We start from the raw sequence: 22384 nt of genomic DNA on the forward strand, positions 1-22384 counted from the left end.
CAACTATATGGCACTATAGGCCAACTCTCCCTTATCCAAACTATTCTTAATATATACTTTTCAGGATGCATTTTGCTGGGTGTGCACACACCTAGGTGGAATACATGGCTGCATCTACTTGAAGAAGAATATACTTTTCAGGATGTATTTTGCAAGTGTATTTTTGGTATATGTTTTTCTTCCCCATCTTTTGAATGGTTAGCACACTGCATGTGGCAGAGAAAGAACAAAATAGTAGCTCTAAAAATAGGTCACTAAAATGACAGAATAAACTATAACTGGAGCAGGAGCAACAGTCTAATGAGAGTGGGAATGCTGAACAACCCAAATATAAGGGAGGCAGGAATAGCAAAGTGGCCATAACCACACAGATCAAAGGCCTGATCCAGCTCCCATTTAAGTCAATGGGAGACTTTTCAATTAACTTTAGTGAGATTTGAATCAGGCTCTAAGGCAGAGAGGGAAGCATGCACATTTCCAGCTATGTGGGGCAGGGAAAAAAGCTTACCATGGGTCTTAAAAGTAGGCGGCTATTTTTCAAATTAAACCATGTTTTAGGAAAAACAGTAAAGGTTCTATTACCCAAAAAGTTAAGAGAACCAGAATCTGGTCTTTAACTAGGATTCAAAAGTACCTTTCTCTGATTTCATTGCAATGACTTACAGTCAGATCATTCAGGAAGTAAAATACTACTCAGTGTAAGGATGGCAGAATTTGTCCTTAGATGTTTTATTTTTAAAAAATATTGTAGTTATTTTGCTGATGCACATACACATCAAGAGCAGAAAAGATCTTTTAATATTAAAATTACCAAACCAGAATGGTTCCTTTAAAATATAATACTGGGATTATTAATTTGTGTAATGGGTGCCCAATGTACAGGATGGGCACCTATTTAGACTTTTAGTTTTTTTCAGCTCTATAAAATATTTAATTTAAAATGGGTTTTTTACCAGATAGGCCCAAATGTGTGTCTTCAACTGGGTATCTCAAAATGTCAATTGGCAGCTGTTTAAGTATTAATGCAAAATAGTACACCTCTACCTCGATATAACGCTGTCCTCGGGAGCCAAAAAATCTTACCGCGTTATAGGTGAAACCGTGTCATATTGAACTTGCTTTGATCCACCGGAGTGCGCAGTCCTGTTCCCCCGGAGCACTGCTTTACCGCATTATATCCGAATTCGTGTTATATCAGGTAGTGTTATATCGAGGTAGAGGTGTAGTTTATAAGGCTATGTTTCAAAAAACCTATCCTTTAGAATGGGAAAGTCTATTCTAAAACAAAAATAATTACTAGTAATAATTCAAAGTGTTGAAATCAACTACCAAAAATCAAAGTGGTGGTTGAGGCATAAAGCACCTCCAAAGGCAGTAAACTACTGAAAAAAAGCCAAAGGCACAAAAATTATAAAGGAAAAATGCACATTTCAATTAAGCAAGTAAGCAGCAATTATAGCAGTCAAGTGAGCTAAAAATCTATTAGCATTTCACCTACATGCCTCTGTCAATGGTATCTCAAGTGGGAAAAACTTGTGAGCGTTCACTTTGCTTACCTGCCATGTGCACTTCTTAATTAAAAGGTGAGTTCTCTCTCTGTATTCTTGTAGTGTTGGGGTTTGTTTGTTTGTTTGTTTTAAATGTGGTGGTTTATTTTCTCCCCTCGGAGAGGTGGATGATCATCGTTTTAATTTTTTACAAAGATATTCAAAAGGAAAACAGATGAAATAGACATTAAAGGTTTTTAGAGTTAGACTCAAGATGTGGCAATTTTTTTAATGGCTTCAGTTATTTTAGCCTTTGAGAAACAGGTTTTACCAATGCATACCAAGGGTTCAATTTGCTTTTTTTAGCAGTTTGTAGAAAATGCATGATGATAGTCATAAGGAGCAAACAGGAAAATAAATTCCCTGACTCCACTCACAGCCAAATTACAGACTTGCTTAGGGAAAATATATAAAAGAAAACTAAATATAAGGCAGAATACCTAGGAAGTTACTTTAACTTTTCTAGTTCACAAAGTAATACATTGGTCATATCACTTTCAACCTAGTGAACAGTCCAAAGCATTTATTTAATCTAGAGTTAGTTTATATTACCATGATGCTTTTGCATTGGAAATCAAAAGTAATTTTTAACTATTAAGAATATATTTTAAAAAATCCTAATTAACTTAATCCTCCAAAAGGAAAACTATGGTGATTGAAAATACATGGAAGGAAAAGTTTCCCTGTTTTCTGTAAGTTACTAGATAATAACAGGAGTCAGTTACCTTTACTGATAAAATAACACCACTAAATGACTTATATCAGATTTATGCTTTAAAATTCTTTGCTGCATTATGGTTTGTTTCAAATCTTTTTCTGTTCTAAGAAAATGTATCAGTTTGAGAGTTGTAAATAAAGTTCTAACTGTTGACTTCCTTTATATTTATAAAGGTGCACAAGGAAACTTAATGATAGGGATGCACTTAAATCTTTTTTGGAGTTATGAAAAAATACTCCATGCTAACCAACATTTTTTTGTTTTGTTTTGGTGGTGGGGTCAGATGTATAATTAACTATTTTAGAAGGTTCATTGCATTCAAATGTTGAGAAAGGGATCATTCTCAAATCCAAAATGAATTAAATAGGACACTTTCAGGTTCAAAATCATGCTTTGGCATACCGATCTCCTGTAATATTAACAATTCTTTGTTGCAAGAGAGACTTTTCAAAATCCAATTTACTTTGAAATACATATGCAGTATGTTTATTTTATGCAATGCAGTGTAGTTATAGCTGTGCAAGTCCCAAAATTTTAGAAAGACAAGGTGGATGAAGTAATATATTTTATTGGACCAACTTCTGTTAGTGAAAGAGACAAGCTTTCGAGCCACACAGAACTGACTTGAAGAGCTGTGTGGCTCAAAAGCTTCCCTCTCTCACCAACAGAAGTTGGCCCAATAAAAGATACTACCTCACCCACCTTGTTTCTCTATTTGCACAATTTATTGAGCTTGGAATGGAACTAGAAAAGCCCTCTAGTCAATTTCACTTTTCCATGCAATAGCACAGTGATGCAATGTTTGTTGTTCAAACAATACAGGAATTACTTCAATATTAACCTGAACAGTTCTGAGTAAAATTAAAAAAAATTATTGATACATATTATATATATATTAGGTTTCTGAATTATTTTTAACAAAGTCTAAAGTATGGGCCTAAATTACCAGTCAGTTAAGTACTCGGATATCTTGATATGATAGTGATTTGCATAGTATGATAGCCTAAATAGAATGGAAGTGTCCCAGTATTTCAACAATGGTTTCCAGACTTGAAGATGGGGATCAATAACAGTACCAACAAGGCAGATCTACCCAAAACAGTGACACAAATTATGTTTAGAGGGCAGAACAGTGATCGTCATGGTAGCCATGAATTCCAGAGACAATCCAGGAAGAATTATCATCTGTATGAACATTGAATTGATTGGGTACTTTAAACTGAGGCACCTCTACTGTCACCACAGTGAGCAACAGGAGAAACTCAGCAAGGGCTTTTGGGGTAAAGATGTGCAGTCTATACCCCAGTGTTGAACCCATGTACTATCCTGGGACAAAACATTCAATTACAACCATTTTTGGAAGGTAACTTATTGCATGTAAGTTTAGATACAAAAGAGATGGTCAACACCTTCTACCTGATCCTCTTGGTTCATGCCCATTCAAAACCATCTGGGTCAGACTCAGTCCTGCAGCCTCATCCAAGTATTCTGTGCTTTGACATGTAAAGATTATCAGCCTTGATCCAGGCATGTGTAAAAATAATTAATGACCATGTATTAAATAGCATGAAGGATCATTGAGAGCCAACATCCAGCATGCCTCATAATTTTGACAAACTATGCAGAAGACCTTCCTGCAAAGGCTGATGGGATGGTTGAATAGGCATATACAAGTAGGCATCCAGGGCTGTATACAGGTAATCTTGGGAGTAGAGCTCCTGAATGAGAAAAGACACACATCATCCTGATGTGTCTGTTGAAAGTGGAGAACTCCATTGTAGTTAAGACTCCACTGCATCTTAATATCACTCCAACTACTTCATGATGTCTACGTTCCATTCCACAACAGGAATTGGGGAATGAGCCTGGATAAGTTGTGCATTGTTTCCACAAAAACATGTTTTCTTTGGCTGGATGGAAAGGAGGGTAAATGGAGAGATCTGAGGGGAGAAGACAAATTGTATTGGCCCTAGATCAGGGGTCGGCAACGTTTGGCATGTGGCTCGCCAGGGTAAGCACCCTAGCGGGCCGGGCCAGTTTATTTACCTGCTGACGCGGCAGGTTCGGCCGATCGCGGCCCCCACTGGCCAATGGGGGCGGCGGGAAGCGGCGCGGGCCGAGGAATGTGCTGGCCGCGGCTTCCCGCCACCCCCATTGGCCCGGGACGGCGAACCGCGGCCAGTGGGGGCCGCGATCGGCCGAACCTGCCGCGTCAGCAGGTAAATAAACTGGCCCGGCCCACTAGGGTGCTTACCCTGGCGAGCCACGTGCCAAACGTTGCCGACTCCTGCCCTAGATCCTCTAAGGCTCACTGATGGGGGTGGGGGAAACAAAATACCCAAGTCCCACACTAAGGCCAAGATTGGGCTGAGATTTCATGGGTATTTGGAAAGCTAGGCAAATACCACTGACTTACCCATGGTTCTCTGAATGGATAAGTTGCTACTGCAACAACAAATATATTTGGAAGAACTGAAACTGTTGTTTGTATCTCCAAATCAAGTTAGCAGTGGTTGATGAAACTCCAGAATAACTTCTCTTTCTTCTGCCATTTGGGTTTCTATACTTTCCTCCAGTTGGTGGCTTATTGATTGCTGTACTGAGTTCCACTGAGCAGCCAAAGGCTGCCAAAGTTATTGTTAGACCAGATGCCCTGCCTCCCCACCATGGCACATAGGAGAATCAAGAGAAAATAGTTACAAGAACCATCATTTACAAATAATAAAAAAAAAAACCACCCAAGAAAGCCATCAGGTTCTGATATCCCGTTTGTTAGATGTGATCAGAGCAGCATGATAGACCTAGATGTTATTACACAGACCACTGAGAGTTGAAACAGGTATCTCCTAATATTTTTGTAGGGACTGTGTAAGTGTTGTAACATATGCCAGAAGAACAACCTGTTTCTTGATGTGTTTGTCCTTCTGGATTTTTTATTATTTGTGGCCCATCCTGCTATTGGAATGTTTACACTATGGAATGATCCAATTCGACTTGTGGAGGGGCAGATTCTCATTTGGATTTATGCATTTTGAGAGGGTCCCTTTTCTGAACTGCAATATTTAGGATTAATAAGGAAATAAAAAGAGAATAAAAAATGAGGGAGCAGAAGCTCTGCTGGAGACAGAACATGGAGGAAAACAGGCACCAACGGTGACAGTGCCTAAAGAAAAAAATTTGCACGCATTAGCTCAAGCTGAAAGTGGGCTGACCCAATCAGCATGTGAATCAAATTGGCAGATGGATGCTCACCTGAGAAAGGCCTTGCTAAACAAATGTCATTGTTCTGAAAATGAACAGCTCCTTTGTTTACAGTTAAGCAAAGAACCAATACTGGCTGCATCTGAGCTAGAAAACTGGCCCACAAACACAGACCACTGGCTTTAGTGTTAATGCAATAGAAGTAAATCAGTGTATACCGTTGAATATTTAAATGTTTGATTAACCTTTGCCTTCCTTTTTATATCTTACACATCACCCAATTATCACCATTATTATATCATTTGAATAAATCTTGATGCATAGCCAGAAATCATCATAACCTGTGTAAGGTGATCTGAAAGTATACACTGAATACAAGTTTTATTAATATAGGCATTTCAGTTTCCCTGACAAAGAACCAGAACTATTGTACTATTACATAGGGTGTATTAGTTACAGTTAAACGCATAAACACTTAAAACTACAACACTTCTGCAAATGATCATCATTATTTTGAATTTAGGCCTGGAACTTCTAAGCCCACAGAAAATCACAAGAATAACTCTGTGATCCACTAACAGGGCTGGATTAACGCAGGAGCTTTAGGGGCTACAGCCCAGGGCCTCAGGCTAAGGGGGGCCCTGCAGGCTGGATGCGGCCCGCTGCTTCTTTTCATCCGGCCCACAGCAAGTCTCCGTGCCACGGGCTGGACACTGGTTCCCGAGCCTCGGCGCCCCTCCAGCCCCCACGGGCTGGAGTTGCGAGCGCCGGCTCACCGGCATGCCCCTGCAGCTCCTAGGCAAGAGGCATTGAGGGAATCTCTGCACACTGCTCCCCACCCCCAGTGCCGGCTCTGCAGCTCCTATTGGCTGGGAACCTTGGCCAATGGGAGCTACAGGGACAGTGCCTGTGGGCATAGGCAGCCTGCACTGTGAAGAGGTGCCTGGCTCCTCCACCTAGCGGCTGGACATGCCGGCCATCTTGGTGAGCAGAGCAGCGCAGAACCAGGGTAGGCAGGGATCCTGCCTTAGACCCACAGACCAGGAGCCTCCTGAGGTAAGCGCCTCCGGGCCAGAGCCAGCACCCCAACCCCCTACCCCAGCCCAGAGCCCCCTCCTGCACCCAAACTCCCTTCCAGACCCCGCACCTCCACCTGCACCCCAACCCTGTCCCAGCCCTGAGCCCCCTCCCGCACCCAATCTCCCACCCAGAGCTCACACCCCAAACCTCCTGCTGCACCCCAACCCTGTCCCATCCCTGGCCCTAACCCCCCAGCTGGAGCTGCACCACCACCTGCACCCCAATCCCCTGCCCAGTCCTGAGCCTACTCCCGCACTCCAAACCCCCAGAAGCCCCACAAAAATCTAATAGCCCCGGGCCCACAGGAGAGTGAATCCGGCCCTGTTCACAAAGCCTGAGTTAGGCACCTTGGCTCCCTAAACAATGAATGGGGAGAGACAGATGCCTCAGAATTTGATCCACAAAAGCCAGCATACTAGGTGGGGAGCCGCCAAAGCTAGCCAATGGGAGATCTTGATAAAAAGGAGTGAATCCCCAGCCCTGCCTCACCCCTGAAGAAGATGGGTAACAAAGTTTGGGTTGTAGGGAGGCACCTAATAGCCTATCTCTGCTAGCGATCCACAGCTGGAAACCTGTCTCCTGGAGTCAGGCAACTTAGGCACCTAAATTGTTTCCTGTGAGTATCAGTTGGATGCCTGATTCACTCCATACAAAGCAGGGGTGAGTGGGAGGATGGCCACCTTATTTTTTGCCCCAGTTAGAGCACTCACTTGGGATGTGGGAAAACCCAATTCAATTCCCCCCTCTGCTTGGGGAGCAGGGGGAAGAAGGATTTGAACAGGGGTCTCCACCTCTTACAAGGGTGCTCTAACCACTAAGCTATGGGATACTCTGATGTTGGGCTCTCAATCTTTCCTGTTGAAGGTATTCCTCTTTGGATAGAGTCCTTGGAGTTCAGGGACTCCCACCTCTCTGTGGGTGCCCTAACTACTGGACTAGTCTCTTTTTCTCTGGCGCAATTATTCTCATTTTTTGTACACAGTGGAACTTCAATAGGGGAGACTGAGGCAGTCCCACATCAGAGTATCTTATAGCTAAGAGATTAGAGCATGCTCCTGAGAGGTGGGAAACACCTATTCAAATCCTCTCTCCCATTCTGTTCAAAAGGGGAATCGAACCTGCATCTCACATCACAGGTGAGTGCTCTAACCACGGGGCTAAAATTTATAAGGTAGGCCCCACCACCAGCCAGATTTTGAATGAGACCCAAAGCCGTAAGCAGTCTCTGATGAGGCCCCATATGCGAGTTAGGTGGACAAACCCCTATCTTCCCCAGGTTCCTGGATCGCTCTGGGGCTTCAGCAGGAGATATGTGCCCAGATACCTAAAGCAGAGCAGCAGTTCACATGCCTACAGGCAGAAAACTTAGGTGCCCAAGGAACTTTATGGATCTGAGCCCTTGTGCCTAATAAGTGAATCACTAAATATATATCTTACACTACCTTTAATGGCAAAAAAAGCATAATGTACATATTGTTTCCTCTCTCTCCATGCATTGTAATGTATTAATAAGTTTTTACCCCACTCCACTTCAAGGTCTGGAAAACCAGCCATACTGTGAGAAAGTAAAAATGCTCAATCTATTCAGTTTATTCAAGAGAAGGTTAATAGGTGATTTGATCATGGCCTATATGTACCTCCCTGGGGAGATTTCTGATATCAGAGGGCTCTTTAATTTAGAAGAGAAAGTCATAATCAGATCCAAGGGCAGGAAGCTGAAGCTAAACTAATTCAGATTACAAGTAAGGGGCACATTTTAAGTAACCATAATTAACCATTGGAACAACTTACTTAGGGACATGAGTGGTACATTCTCTCTGTTGCCTGAAGTCTTAAAGCAAGACTGGATGTTTTTCTAAAAAATATGCTCAAACTCAACCAGAAGTTATGGGCTTGGTGCAGGAATCGCTTGGTAAAATATTATATTGGAACAGACATGTATTGGTTATGTTTTATTGTTTTTAACAGTATTAACCTCCCAATACTGAAATAAGGGCTGAATTTTAACAGTAAGATTGGTATCCTGCTTAAAGTTGCAGTTAACACAATTCCTTATCTAGTGAAATGGAAATAGCCATCTTTGATTCAAGGCCAGCAACAAAATGGTGACACCAAAGAGCTGACACATGAGTTATGCTCCAGCTCGCCCGTGAACCAGCTGCACTCCTCCACAAAATGGGAACACTTTTTTGTTTAATAAAAGCTGCTTGTTTATTTTAAAAGTAGAGAGAAATGATTTATGAAAAACACTCCCATAAAAAGAAACTGGAACAAAACTGAAGCCAAAGGGTCTTCTTAAAAAAACACATCTTTTGCGAGAGAGACTGTAAAATGTTCACATTTATGTTAAACAGCAATGAATTTCTCTTTGTAAAAGCCATCTTTATTTCAGATACAGACTGTATGTAACCACAACCATAGCTAATGTTACTCTAGCAAATTATTTTGCCGATAGCAAAAACAGTCAAAAAAAATTATAGCAATACCAGAATTTAGGCTGGCACTTCTTGAAATATGCCAGAAAGAGAGTTGTTAAAAAAAAAAAAAAAAAAAAAAAGAGTAAATTTGTTTTATGTATTAACCTTTATTCAAGTGCCTTTTCAAGGCGCTATTAACTGATACACAGTATGTAAAAGTTTATAATGTGAATGTTAGCAGACCCGTAACATAGTGGAGTAAGCGTTATTGCAAAATTTGGAAAAATATGGTGTGGTAGTAAATAAGCTTGTACAACACAACTATAATCAAAGGCTATTATGACTCAACAGCATACTGTGGAGAGTTGATGATGTAAAGAAAATCAATGGACAACCACCAATTGGAATTCTTCTGTCACAAGCATTCTTTCAGAATTAACCTTTTCAGTGGGATTCTTAGTTCAAGGCATTACAGGGAATAAAACAGAAAAGTTGAGACTGAATACTGAAAAATGAAAGTTTTCAGATTCTCAGCAATTTGCATTTTAGTTCATTCTGTAAAAAAGTTCAGGGAGAAAAGTCAGTCTTATATAGCAGTGAGGGCAAGCTATAGAACTGACTCAACTGTTACTTTTGTAAAAATCTCCCATTGTATATACCTACACTATTTCTTTATACACCTTATATCAAAGGACCCTCTATTTCTTTAGGTATTACTCATTACCCAGCCATATTTACCAGGTTATTTTGATTTCTCAGGTGACTAATAATATATTTATCTAACTGCCTCAGCTATTTTGGGTCTGTCAGATTTATACTAACTGTTTCTACAACTACTTTTTCTGGTCTGGTATAACATTTTGTGAACTTAATTATTCTCCTGTTGGCACTTCTGGAAGGAATTTTGGAGCATCTTCTGTACCATAACCCACTTCTTCACATAGTCCCGTGCCTACTGAGTAAGGTCCTGCTAAGGCTTGGTAGTTATAGTGACAGAGAGCAGAGCTGTATGACCTTCAATCAAATTCACTGGTTGAAAAAAATAATTGAGTGGGGGTGGGGGATATCTTTATAAGCAAGCTAAGACAGGCTGGTCCAAGAAACTAAAATCTTCCGGAAGATTAAAAAGTAATATAAAAACAAGTTTCTAAAACTTCAAACTGTGATGTTTACAGGTGCAACTTTTTAATGTCTTACGAAAAAAACCCAATAATTTATATTATATCAGATTACTAAGAGACCTGTGCTCACATCTGCCTCCAAGTTTAACTGAGAATCTAAATTGAAGAACATGCACTACAGGTCTCTATTGTTGGTTATGTACTTATACAGTCTGCACTGCCTGCGCTGATATGTTTATAAAAAGACTGAAGAAAATAGATTCTCACATAACACTTATCTGAGCCTTGCCTCTTAGGTTTGAAGTTCACTGAGAAGACGCATCACCGAAATAGGAAGACATCACTCATAGTTCCAGTTGACATTTTAAACTGTACTCATAGCATAACATTTTACAATATTTCAGCTCAGCTTTTTGAAAGTGTCATGTTTTTATACCGAATGGTAATCTGCAAATACTTGAGACTCCTTAATTTGTTTAGTCTGTTTTCACCTGAAGAGCATAAACTATGCAGGATGTCCATATGTTCTATATATAAAGGAATATGAAATTTCACACCTCTGTACAATAATCTGACTGCTCTGCTTGTCAACTACTAAACAAAACTAAAAAGTAGCATTTTCAGATACTATAACTCAAACACAATATTTACGAAACATCTGAAGTTAAATTGGTAAAAACATTCATTTCAGTGAGATCTTAACTATTTTATTCACAAAATATAAGCAAGCTTCTGTTTTTCTCTCTCTCAAATGTAAATGCTCTTCCAAGGAAGAAATTTAACAGAAGGGTTCTTCACATACAGTGATTATAAAAGATTCAATACTGAAAACCTTAAGAAGGCCAATGAACCTTACAAATACAAACTTGCACTTTGTACAAAAGCTCCTTTTTTAAAAGAAAGTTCAGTAATAGAGTTAAAAATACACAGTTTTAGCTGCACAGAAAAGCATTTATTTCAAACTCAGTGGCATAGTGTTATTTTCGCCTACGTGGAGAATTCTCCCTTCGTCTGTCCTCATTTTTCCTGGATTCTCTACATTGGTCAGAATATCTGCTATACTTCTCTGGGCATTTCTCTGCACCATTCCGATATCGATTCTGCTCCTCTTCCTCTCTGGGACTTGAATTATTACGGTTTCTTTCTCTAGATTTTGACCTCTCTTTTCTCCTATTGTGATGTACACTGTCTTTAGTGCAGTGTTTGTCCTTTTCATTATCAGAAAAAGAAGAAGTTCTCTCTGCTTTCTTCTTTTTGGAATTACCGTGTTTATTTTCTAAATCCATATTTCTTTCATGATACCTGTCCTTTCCACTCCGGTAACTGTTCCTGTCAGCGGCATCATCTCTGTCATAGGGATATTTAGATAGATCATCTCTCCTATTTGGATCTCTCAAATTTCTGTCAGCATTTCTTTCTGAATTTCTCTCAATATCATATCTATCTTCCTGCTGTCTCCTTTCTATTTTCTTTTCAAGTAGTTTCTTTTTACTCCCTTGTTTTTTCCTGGCAACTTTATCCAGTGCTTTATTTTTCTTTTGCATCTTCTTCCTTTTTACTTTAGCAGCATCTGAAAGTACAGCATACATGAGAGTTAACTATTTTTTAATTTATTCAGTGTCATTAATTATGCATAATTAGAATGTTATATTATATAGAAAGTTTTGAGAGAAATGTTTTGCCAAAATTTTATATTCTTAAATGCTTATCTTGCCACAGGGTTCAAAATAATGAGCTTAAGAGTTTTGTATTTCTTTCCCTCATGTGAGTCTCTCCAAAACATGCTGGGAAAATCTGCCCATGCTCTATTAATTGAAGAGAAATGACTTATTTTTAAATGGCAGTCTAAAACAGGTTTTTTGTTTAATTAATAAATAAATAAATAAATTCTCTAAAGGAAATCTAAGGAAAAAGAAATTTGGTAAACTGGCTATCACTCCCAAGATTTCTCCATATTTTATTCCTCATTTTCTAGGTTTTGTTGCTGGCCTATACGTCCACTTGTTTTATTAATACAACAACAACAACAACAACTTCATTTAGTGACAGTAAGATTGCATCTTGACACGCTGCATCCACCCACAATTTTAAAAGCTTGGAAATAAAGGGAGTCTTCTGCATTCCTTCCCATTTTATATTGCCTAAGTGCTGTCAATACCACACTCCATCCAACATAAGGCTTCCATTTGCATCTCCAACAGATAACAAAAAGAAATACATATTCCAACTTCATGAAATGCTCACTCTAACACAACCTTACGAGAAACCTCAGCATTGTTAAGGCAAAGTAACTTCCCAAATACAGGGAATTCAACAGTCAGATCTGCCAATCTGTTGATTCAAGAAATGTAAGTGTCACAATTAGTTTCCCTTAGCATCATATTTCCCTTATTTTAAGTTTACGAGTGTGATGGGAATGTTCTGATGAAACCTTACCAATCATTAAACAAAATTGTGTGCGTTAAATGGCTAAGGAACATAGGAGAAGCAAGAGTACAGAGTTATAGCCAAAACTGTGCAGATGTGGCTGCCACCCACAGAGAGGATAAACGCCTTGATGACATACCATGATTCTCCTTCGCCTCCCTGTATTAAAGGCTTGCATTTTTGGAGCTGACAGATCTGGGTTCCATCTCTGTTGGGGACCCCACTGTGCCCATACGTACAGCACGAGGATTTATTACAATGGTTAGAGCAATGCAAGCTGTCAGGGTGACTGGAGAGAGCAGGACCATTGCACAGATCCCCAGGTTCATACACAGAGTCAGTGGCAGAGACAGATATAGAATCCAGGAATCCTGACTCCCAGCTCACTATTCTAACATGCTAGATCACACTTCCTACCCAGAACTGGGAAGAGAACTCAGGAGGAGTCCCAACTCCTTATCCTTAATTAGATCGTCCATCTTCCATAAGCATACTCCTCCCACAAAATTCTCTCAGTCCAAAAGGGGCTGAGGTCCCTGCAGTAGTCTGCTCAAGTTATCCTGAGGGAAAGAGAAGGGATACTGGAGAAAGACATGACAGAGCTATGGGATAGTATTGCAGCAACATGATAGCTACTCCGAGACCCATTTCCACGATGTAACAGTGGTTGCAGCTGGTGGGCAACAGCACCTTGGCACAGGCTACAGCCACCAAATGACCCTAGGCACCAGCTTCAGCCTACCATAGAGAATGACCAGTCCCAGAAACTTTTCCAGTGATTCCCCCAGTCACTGCTCCTCCTCCATGCACAAGAGAGGGCAAGTTCATCAAACTCTCACTTTCATGCAGAAAATCTTAAGTGACCTCATATGCTCTTGTATCAACAGTTCAGCTCCCCTGCATATATTATTCTGTTATTCTGCATTAACATTGCTGGGGCTTTGCATCAGAGTGAGAGTTTTAAGAAGTGAGGATATCGCACTTTTAGTATCATTTGTGCTATAATTACTTAAGGGCAGCAAAGACAATACAGCTAAAAAAGTAAATTATGTTGCTAACTTAGAAGGGGTAGTTTTTTTCTCTGCATCCCACCCAAAAAATAGGTATCCAGGTTCTACATTTACCTCACAGAGAAGCTAAGCTTTAAATAACATCTAGATTTCCAAACAGACTAGTGTGGAACAAGTTTTATTTCCCCAACCTACTAATATCTGTCAATACAGAACCTATTTAGTATTCAATTGGGGTAACCAGACAGCAAGTGTGAAAAATTGGGACGGGGGTGGGGTGGGGGTAATAGGAGCCCATATAAAAAAAGCCCCAAATATCGGGACTGTCCCTATAAAATCGGGACATCTGGTCACCCTATATTCCATGGAATGAACAGACATGGTAGACGTTTCCAAAATCATGGATAGTGTCATTATGTTGATTGGTCACTAAAAGAAGGGCTTAAAGGATGAGCTCCAAATAAAATACAAACATTACATCAACAATATATGCTGAACATCCCCTAGAGTAAAAACCACCATAAAGAACACAGCTAAAAAACAACCTTCATTTCTTTTTACTCTAAGCATTGCGATGTCACATTGGCCAGCTCTATCTCTGCTTAATTGCCTTTAGAAAGCATCACAACTACCAAGGAGACACTAATACATTTTATTTTAGATCATATAACTGAATTTTACAGCAGCTGCCTAACCTCTGATGTGGAGAGAGAGGTTGCTGGTGCTTCTCTGATAAGATGTTTAAAACCAGCCCATAGGGAGTCACTTAAGTCAGATTTTACAATAGGTTTTTTTTTTTTTTAATACAGTTTCTTTTTCATTATTATAGCTCTACTGGAAAGTAAAAATAAGAGACTTTGTAAAGTAGTTTAATGGATAAAAAAATAACTGACTTATTTGACTATGAGCAAGCTTAGTGCTCCAACAGACAACACGGAGTCACAGCTGAGCTGGCAGGGGAGACATTGGGGGACACAGTAAAAGACAAGTTCAGTATTTGTTATGTGCTCAGTGCCCTCTTTCTCTGTTCCCTTTCTATGTTCAGAACATATTGCTGAAGCAATTTTAAATTTTCTTTTAAAGTTCACCCTGGAAATTTACCTAAAGACCAAGAACACCCTTTCCAGAATAAATGTTTTTAAATCTGGTTCACTTCCTTTCTGTTCTAAGAAACATGGAATTTCTTTAATTCCTGGCCCATATCCCATTATATATGCACAGAGCTTCCATCAGCACAGGAATCACAAATTCTTAGATTGTTCCTTAGCAAGAAATTTTCACCTAGCAACATTTATGTGCCAGGTTTAATTGCTAGACCAGTACTACACTGGTAAGAGAGTTGACAATGCATTCCTCTGGGAAATGCTTTTCAGAATACTACTAGGAAGTCCTCATTATAATCTATGGAAAGATGCAAAAATGTGAAGAACCTGAGTTACAACCAACAATTAGCCTTTGCTTTCTAGCAAAACTGTGACGTTTAAACTACTAGGGAATACAAAGTTACAAAAAAGAAACCTGATTATCTCACAGAATTATTATAGTTAACACTGTATTTAATTATTTTTGCCACATTCCTGCTTCTAGTGTACATAATCAAAGCATACTGCAGAGATTATCAAAATGCATATATTTATCTGTTTCTGAATGGAAAAAGGACAAAATAGTAGAAGAGTGTCCTTTTACAAAAAAGCATGCTCACATTGACAGACTGCAGAATCAGTTGGTTTTTCCACTAAGGACTTACCTCTCTGGTTCCTATCAAGCAGCTCAGCCAAGCTGCAGCTGTCTATGCAGAAGCCATCTGGCTCTTTGCTGAACTTACGCCTCTCTGACCCGGTTAAACTGTGCCCTCCACTAGTGCTTTGTCGTCATTAATGCAATAGCTTTATAGTGATAAACAATCAATTCAGACTTTGTAAAGTAAGCTTGCAACAGAAAACAAATGCATTTCTAATGCATGTGTAATTCATACTGCTTGTGTATTTATTTTATTAGTATTTTTTGCTACTAAAATCATAATAAATCAAATTAACTTTGAATCAGCAAGCTTCCTAACTACAGCAGTTCATGCTGTGCTATCATCTGCTCTCCCTCCACACTATATAAAAGACTAAATGCTCTAAATTAGAATAGCAGATATATTTTAGGTTAACAATGTTTATTATACTTCATGTCAAAAAGCAGATTTTACATCAGCAAGATAATCTTATTAAAAATACTAATTATAATACATGAAATTCTTGCATAACAAATTGTCAGCCAAAGTTTCATCTTTCTTGGAGAATTCTCAAGGGACAGGAGCCTTGGTTATTATAACAGCGCACCATACTGCTTCTGAGCAATAGGAATGGGAAGTGGATTCAGGAACCCAGACCTGCATAAGAAGCTAAATGAATTGCAGAAAACTGAGCAATCCCTTGTTTGACACATGAAATAGCACAACTGTGGCTACAGGGAAGTCAGAAGAAGAAAAAAAAAAAAAAAAAAGAGGATTGGAATCCAATGGACAGATCAAGAAGAGCCATGAGACAGGCCTGTACTAAAATAATAATAATAATAATAATAATAAAAAATCAGGTGTGTTAACCTTTACAGTTCACTGATAATCCTACCAAAAATGACACTGGTGCTTGGCCATTATTTATAAACAAGTATCAGGAAGTCTTAGATTAAATCTGAATATTAACTTTATGCAATGGACGCATCAGTTTAAGGAAACAGCACCCAATATAATACGTTCCTCAAAAACACATCTTTCACTCTCTGGAAACAGGACTCTCAACAGTTATAACTTCTATAATTAAAATTACTATGGATCTAAAAAACAACGAGGAGTCCTTATGGCACCTTAGAGACTAACAAAGGTATTTGGGCATAAGCTTTCGTGGGCTAAAACCCACTTCTCAGGTTTAGCCTACACAATCTTATGCCCAAATAAATTTGTTAGTCTCTAAGGTGCCACAAGGACTCCTTGTTGTTTTGGCTGATACAGACTAATATGGCTACCACTCTGAAACCTGTCACCATGTATGGACTGAAAGCAATTTCTTTTCTTCTAAGATTTCCAGAATTTTATCAAAATTACGGATAGGAATTTTTAAAGTACAGATTTAGCAATAAATAATTAAATATCAACTATTGCTATTTCCTCGTGGTAAGTGTATCAGTGCACACAGTAAAGAGAGAATGAGATAAATGAGAGATGTTGTTTAATACCTGAGTCACTGCTATGGCCACTGCTAGAAGAGAAGTCACTGCCACTAGATGATCCCGAGCTACTATTACTGCTGCCAGAATTGGAATCTGAGGAGTCAGACTCTGAGGAAGATGATGAGCTATCTGATGACTCAACATCTTGTTTCTGTGTCATGATCATCTTTGGTGCATTTTTCAGATGTTCCCGTAATTCATCCCTAATTAGCAACAAAAAACAAACAATGTCAATCCTTAAACAGAAAGTCAAGCAATGTCAAATCAGGATTAAGACCAAAAAAAAAAAAAAAAGATTTCTTACGTTAGTCCTCCAAGACCAATGGAAGTGAAAAAATTGATGGCAAATCGAGTGTTTCTTGGGTTGTCCCGAGGCAATAATCCTTCAAAAAAAGGTTGCAGTGTTCTGATAAAAACAAAACATTGAAGTTAAACCTCACGCAGCAGACTACTCTTAATTTCTACATGCATTTGTTGAAAAATACATCATAGGAATCCCACAGGACAAAAACAGTCTTTGTTCATGCATTGCTTTTTGTGGACACTGCAATGGATGAAAAAAACAATGCTTTTGTGGGCCTGGCAAAGTAAGAGTTCATTTAGCAGAATTTTAAAATGTCTTCATAAACCTGTGGTGGTTTTATAAAAAAAAGACAGCCTTTCCCTGTCAGATTATGATAACTTTAAGAGCCTGATTCTGTAGCAGCTCTCCATGTAGAAATTCCATTGAATTGGGTCCTAAAGTAGGTCAAAGTTTGGGCTTCAATGAGTTTTGAGTGCCTGTTTAATTTACCATCATACAGGATAATAGCTCCTGAAAAGGAGTAAGCCTTAGATCCTCAAGAAATAACCTGAACAATTGGAAGGATCCTCACTGTTGTGTAAGTACTGGAACACACACATAAGAGAATGTTTTACTTTTGTTGTGCTTAAAATTAATCTTATAAAAATACAAAGTTAATATTTTTGAGGTCTCTTTCACGCTCTGCACCCCCCCCCCCCAAAAGACTATTCTGCCCCACACCCTTCAGGAATGATGCTGATGTATACAAATAAATATGCTTCAGCTCGGGAAGTTACTATTCAAGTTGAAACAGCAGTGGAACAAAAACCAAAAAGATACAGGCCCTGATCCTGCAAATATTTATGCATGTTTAACTTTGACTAGTCACAGCACGTACACCGACATCAATGTGCACACACTCGTCTTTACAGAATTGGGGCCATAATTCGTTATGTATTTTCATTTAGTAAAAACTTTCACTTGAAAATGGAGAGTCTGTATGTACTCTTACAGGGTGAAAGCATTCAAAGGACAACGCTCAGAGTAAAAATTCAACTTACTCATCCTTTAATCTTGCATTAAGATTAGGAAGTCCCATATATTCACTAAGTTCCTGGAAGAATATTTTGACAAAAATTCTACTGGACGATGTAGTAGTTTCTTCACTCAATATTATACATTCAAGGACCTGAAAATGTTAAGAAAAAACACAGGTTAAATACACACACCCGGTTCTATTTTTATTTTTAGAAGATCAAGCTCATCCTTTGGCCCCTATATAAAATAGCATCTTTCCTCCCAACACTATAGCAATATAATTCGTAAGAATATCAATTAAAATAACACATTTTGCTTTTTTTTTTAAATCAGACAGTCTTAGTAGGCTTTAAAAACCTAGACTTAAAAAGGTATCCCTGACACAAAGCATGATATATTGTAATTTATTTCTGAGCACCACAGACTAACTATTGAAGAAAGAAGCTAGGACAAAGCCCTTTTCTACTTACACTCCAGGGAAGTGAATCTGTGTACAGAAGATGAGCAAACATCTTGGCTACATTTCTCAATTTATTTGTTTCCAAACGGTGGATAGTATCATACTGTTCTTTGAAAATAGCTTCAAAGGATTCCATGTATTCTTTTTTTAACATGCAGAAACGCTGAAATAACCAGATTAAATAGAACATTAAACAAAAATACATTTAGAACTAAACATTTTATACAAGTCTTTCCTTTTAAAAGGAAAGGAAAAAATACCTTTAAATGGAATATAAAGATCAATTTATTACCTTCAGCAGTTTCCCAGAGGAAACTAATCTTGCATTATGAAACAATAATTACCAATTTTGACATGTTACTAGATAAGGTAATTTCTTCTACCTTGCAACATCTTGTTTCTAATATTCTCACCTGGGGGGACCCCTTAATACAATACCACAGGACATAATATTTTTAATTGCATCATTGCAAGTTTATTTGAAACTAGAGAAGTAGAAAGGAGCATAGTTAGTGTCAAGACATTTCAGGCAGAAACAGCAATTCCAAGAAATATAAAGAACACACTTGGTTCCATAATAATCCTGAACGTTGAAATATTTTTCAGTGACGATCTGTAATAAAGTGCTGTAAATTTACTCTGTAAATTTCAACATCCAGGATTATTATGGAACCAAGTGCTTTCTTATAACCGGTTACTAGCAAATTATAAGGTAATTGTTAGTACTAGGTGAATAATAGAAAAAGGAAATATGGTCCTTTGTGCACAGCTACATCAGCTGTAACATTTTCTGAAATCTGATAGTCTAGAAATTAATGAAACTTCTGTACTGTAAGTAACCTTGAAAGAACATGAAAAGTTTTACTTATGTAATCTTTATTAGAGTCAGCTATACTGAGATTACAGGTGGAGTAAAAGAAAAACTGCTACTTAATAAATAATTGTAACAAATTACATACACACAGACAAGAAGAAGAAGAAGAAGAAAACCAGATGTTTCTTTTAGTGAGAGAGTGGCGCAGGAATGAGTCAAGTCATCCTAATTTGCTAAATTAACTAAGCAACCGTAATGAAGTGGAGAAACAACGGAAAACTCCAAAATACCATCTTTCCTGCTCCTGCAAGAAAATTGTTTATAACAAAGCATAGTACTTTGCACTTATGTAGTGCCATTACTGTTACTGCTATGCATTGGCCACTGGACCATCCTTCTACAAGATAGGAACATTAAAGAAAAAACAGGGAAAATGTGTGCTCCCATTCTGCATTTACTGTGAATGCTTATTACCATCTAATAGATAATCCAACCACCTCAGCTCATATAACCAACTTCAAAACAAAAGAGCCACACGTAATTGACGTATTTATCGTAAAATATCAGATGCTTATATGAAAACTTTTACTGCCATATTAAACGAAGCGTATGTTTCTTGCTGTAAAATTTGAAGTCTGAAAGTGGAACTCACCCCTGCCAGTAAACCAAAGAATTTCTCATATGTTCTTTGTTGAGCACAGCAGTCAAGGATCATGTTGCAGAGTTCTTTCTGTTTTAAGATAACACAAAAATTCCTCAACATAAATTCTCTGTAGTAGTAGAAATCAACTCCATAAATGCAAAAATATTAAAGAATGATTTTCACATGGATGCCATCTTTGAAACAAGAACTTAAATTTTTTCTAAAGAAAGGTCGGAGGGGTCAATTTCAGTAGTTTTCTGTATTTCCACTATTTTGGAAGGTATTTGGGGCTTGGCTATTAACTTTCTCTATCCAAACTTCTCCACCTGCCCAGATCTGTAGGGAAATTATAATCCTGTAGTTTTACTAAAGAAATGTCACCACAAATTCAACATTATGATTTAACTGCAAGATTAAAAAGACAATGCGCTGTAAAAAGGGAAACCACTTTTAAAGCACTGATACCTTTATGCAATAAGAAAAGGGTCATAGAAAGTGAATGATAAAGCCAAGCGTAAATGTGAAATTCCTTGAGTAAATGGCAGTTGAGAGTGCTCTGTGGTCTCAAGATCAGAACTTAAGGTGTTGATTCTACAGAGAGACTTATGCATGTGCTTAACTTTACATTTGTGAGTAGTGACTTCTTTAGGACTAGTCCTGTGCAAAGTTAAGCATAAGTGAATGGGTACATTTACACTACAGAGACGACACTAGCAGAGTTATGCTGGCATAACCCCATAACATAGATGCAGCCTAACTGACAAAAGGGTTTTTTCTGCCAGTGTAGGAAGACCACCTCCACAAACTACATTAGCTACATTGGCAGAAGCACTCTTCTGTTGATATAGCTACATCTATGGGGGGGAGGGGGATGGAAGGGAGAGAAACATTCATATCAGCACAGCTATGTTAGTCAGGGGTGTGTTTTTTTTCACACCCCGATGCTGCTGCTATAACTTTCAAATGTAGACCATGCCAAAAATCTCTGCAGGATTGGGGCCTAAATTACTCTCTCATTCACATTCATGTCTACTCTAAACCACAAAAATCTAATCCAAATAATGGCTAAAATTATTCCCTTTTTGTATTACAATCAAGGGACTGTTCAGTAATTCAGATACTAAACCCTAAATTTTGTAAGGCCCAATAGGAACATAAATCAAAAAGAACTAAAAAAACCCCAACAATTAAAATAGGTTTGGGATTTTTTTTTTTTTTTTTTTTTTTTTTGCTTTTGTTAAGTTTCTTTTCAATGCCAGAAAACCAAATATAAGATCTGGGCTAGTTCATTAAAACTAAAAAGACACCACATAAATGTTGAAAAGTACATTTGTTTCTCTAATTCTTTTATGTTTAACTGTCAAAATATAGTATAAGGCTTTTTTTTAAATGACACTTTACTTGACAGTTCCAGTTTAGATATTTTTATGCACATTCTATTCTGGTATGTAGAGAACTTTCTGGCATCATTGAAAGATGAAGTTCTTGAAGAATTTTACAAGTAAAATAATTTAGAAGAATAATTGATTAACAAGTGTAAGTTAAGTTACCTTACAGATAAAATCACTTTGAAACATACAATTTTTTTATCTGGACTTCCCTCACCTCAAATCAGAAATTTCTTACATTTTAATTACTGTACACCAAGAAAAGCTATATCAAATGATAAGGCTCAATCATGAATTTGCCACAAGCCCTAACAAGGGGAGCACCTTGTTGCATTGCCCCTTGGAGCAGACCAGGAGATCATGACTCTGAGACTGTGTCTATGCTAGAGAGCTTTCAGCTGTGCAGCTCTAAGATTTCTAGTGTAGCTGCTCTAGGCCGACGGGAGAGAGCTCTCCTGCCAACATAATTAGTCCACCCCAACGAGCAGCAGTAGCTATGTTGGTAGGAGAAGCTCTCCCGTAGACACAGTGCTGTCCACGCCGGCGCTTATGTCAGCGTAATTTATGTTGAGCTGACATAGGTGCCCCTGAGCGACATAAATTATACCAACAGAAGTGATAGTGTAGACAGCCTAGAGTCACAATCTGCTTTCCAGTTTCCCTCTGCTCCACTGGGGAAGGTACACTTGTGCAGAAGTGAGATGGGGGAATGGGATATAGCTTCTTTCCTCTCTGCATTGCTATCTGGGTAGCTGTCATACAGGCGTATGGGGACACCTTATACCTCCTTACTCCCTTGCACAATTGTGTAAACGGGTCCACAATCTGCCCCTGTAGCAGCAACTTAAAAACCATTTATAAAGAATAATTAATATTAAGACAACAGAAGCAAACATTTTCATATAAATGGACAGTGCATTTAACAACACTGCACTTCGTTCAATTTAGTTGACGCAATTTAGTTTTATTTTCCCATAAGATTTAGTTCATTAACAAAACAAAACAAAACAAAACAACAACAAAA

General features: G+C 38.4%; 1 protein-coding gene across 1 annotated transcript in view; it reads right to left on the reverse strand.

Moving 5' to 3' along the window:
- Positions 1-10400: 10400 nt before the first annotated feature.
- The window catches only part of CWC22 (CWC22 spliceosome associated protein homolog), a 48621-nt gene continuing 36637 nt past the window's right edge, over positions 10401-22384 (reverse strand). Inside the window, exons 15-20 of the mRNA XM_065413156.1 lie at positions 19982-20059; positions 18526-18678; positions 18079-18206; positions 17039-17140; positions 16741-16937; positions 10401-11654 (exon numbers count right to left, since the gene is read on the reverse strand). Coding sequence (XP_065269228.1) covers positions 11062-11654; positions 16741-16937; positions 17039-17140; positions 18079-18206; positions 18526-18678; positions 19982-20059 — 1251 coding nt within the window. The 3' untranslated portion in view covers positions 10401-11061. The remainder of the gene's footprint in view (positions 11655-16740; positions 16938-17038; positions 17141-18078; positions 18207-18525; positions 18679-19981; positions 20060-22384) is intronic.

The sequence above is a fragment of the Emys orbicularis genome, chromosome 11, assembly GCF_028017835.1.
Source record: "Emys orbicularis isolate rEmyOrb1 chromosome 11, rEmyOrb1.hap1, whole genome shotgun sequence".
NCBI lineage: Eukaryota > Metazoa > Chordata > Testudines > Emydidae > Emys > Emys orbicularis.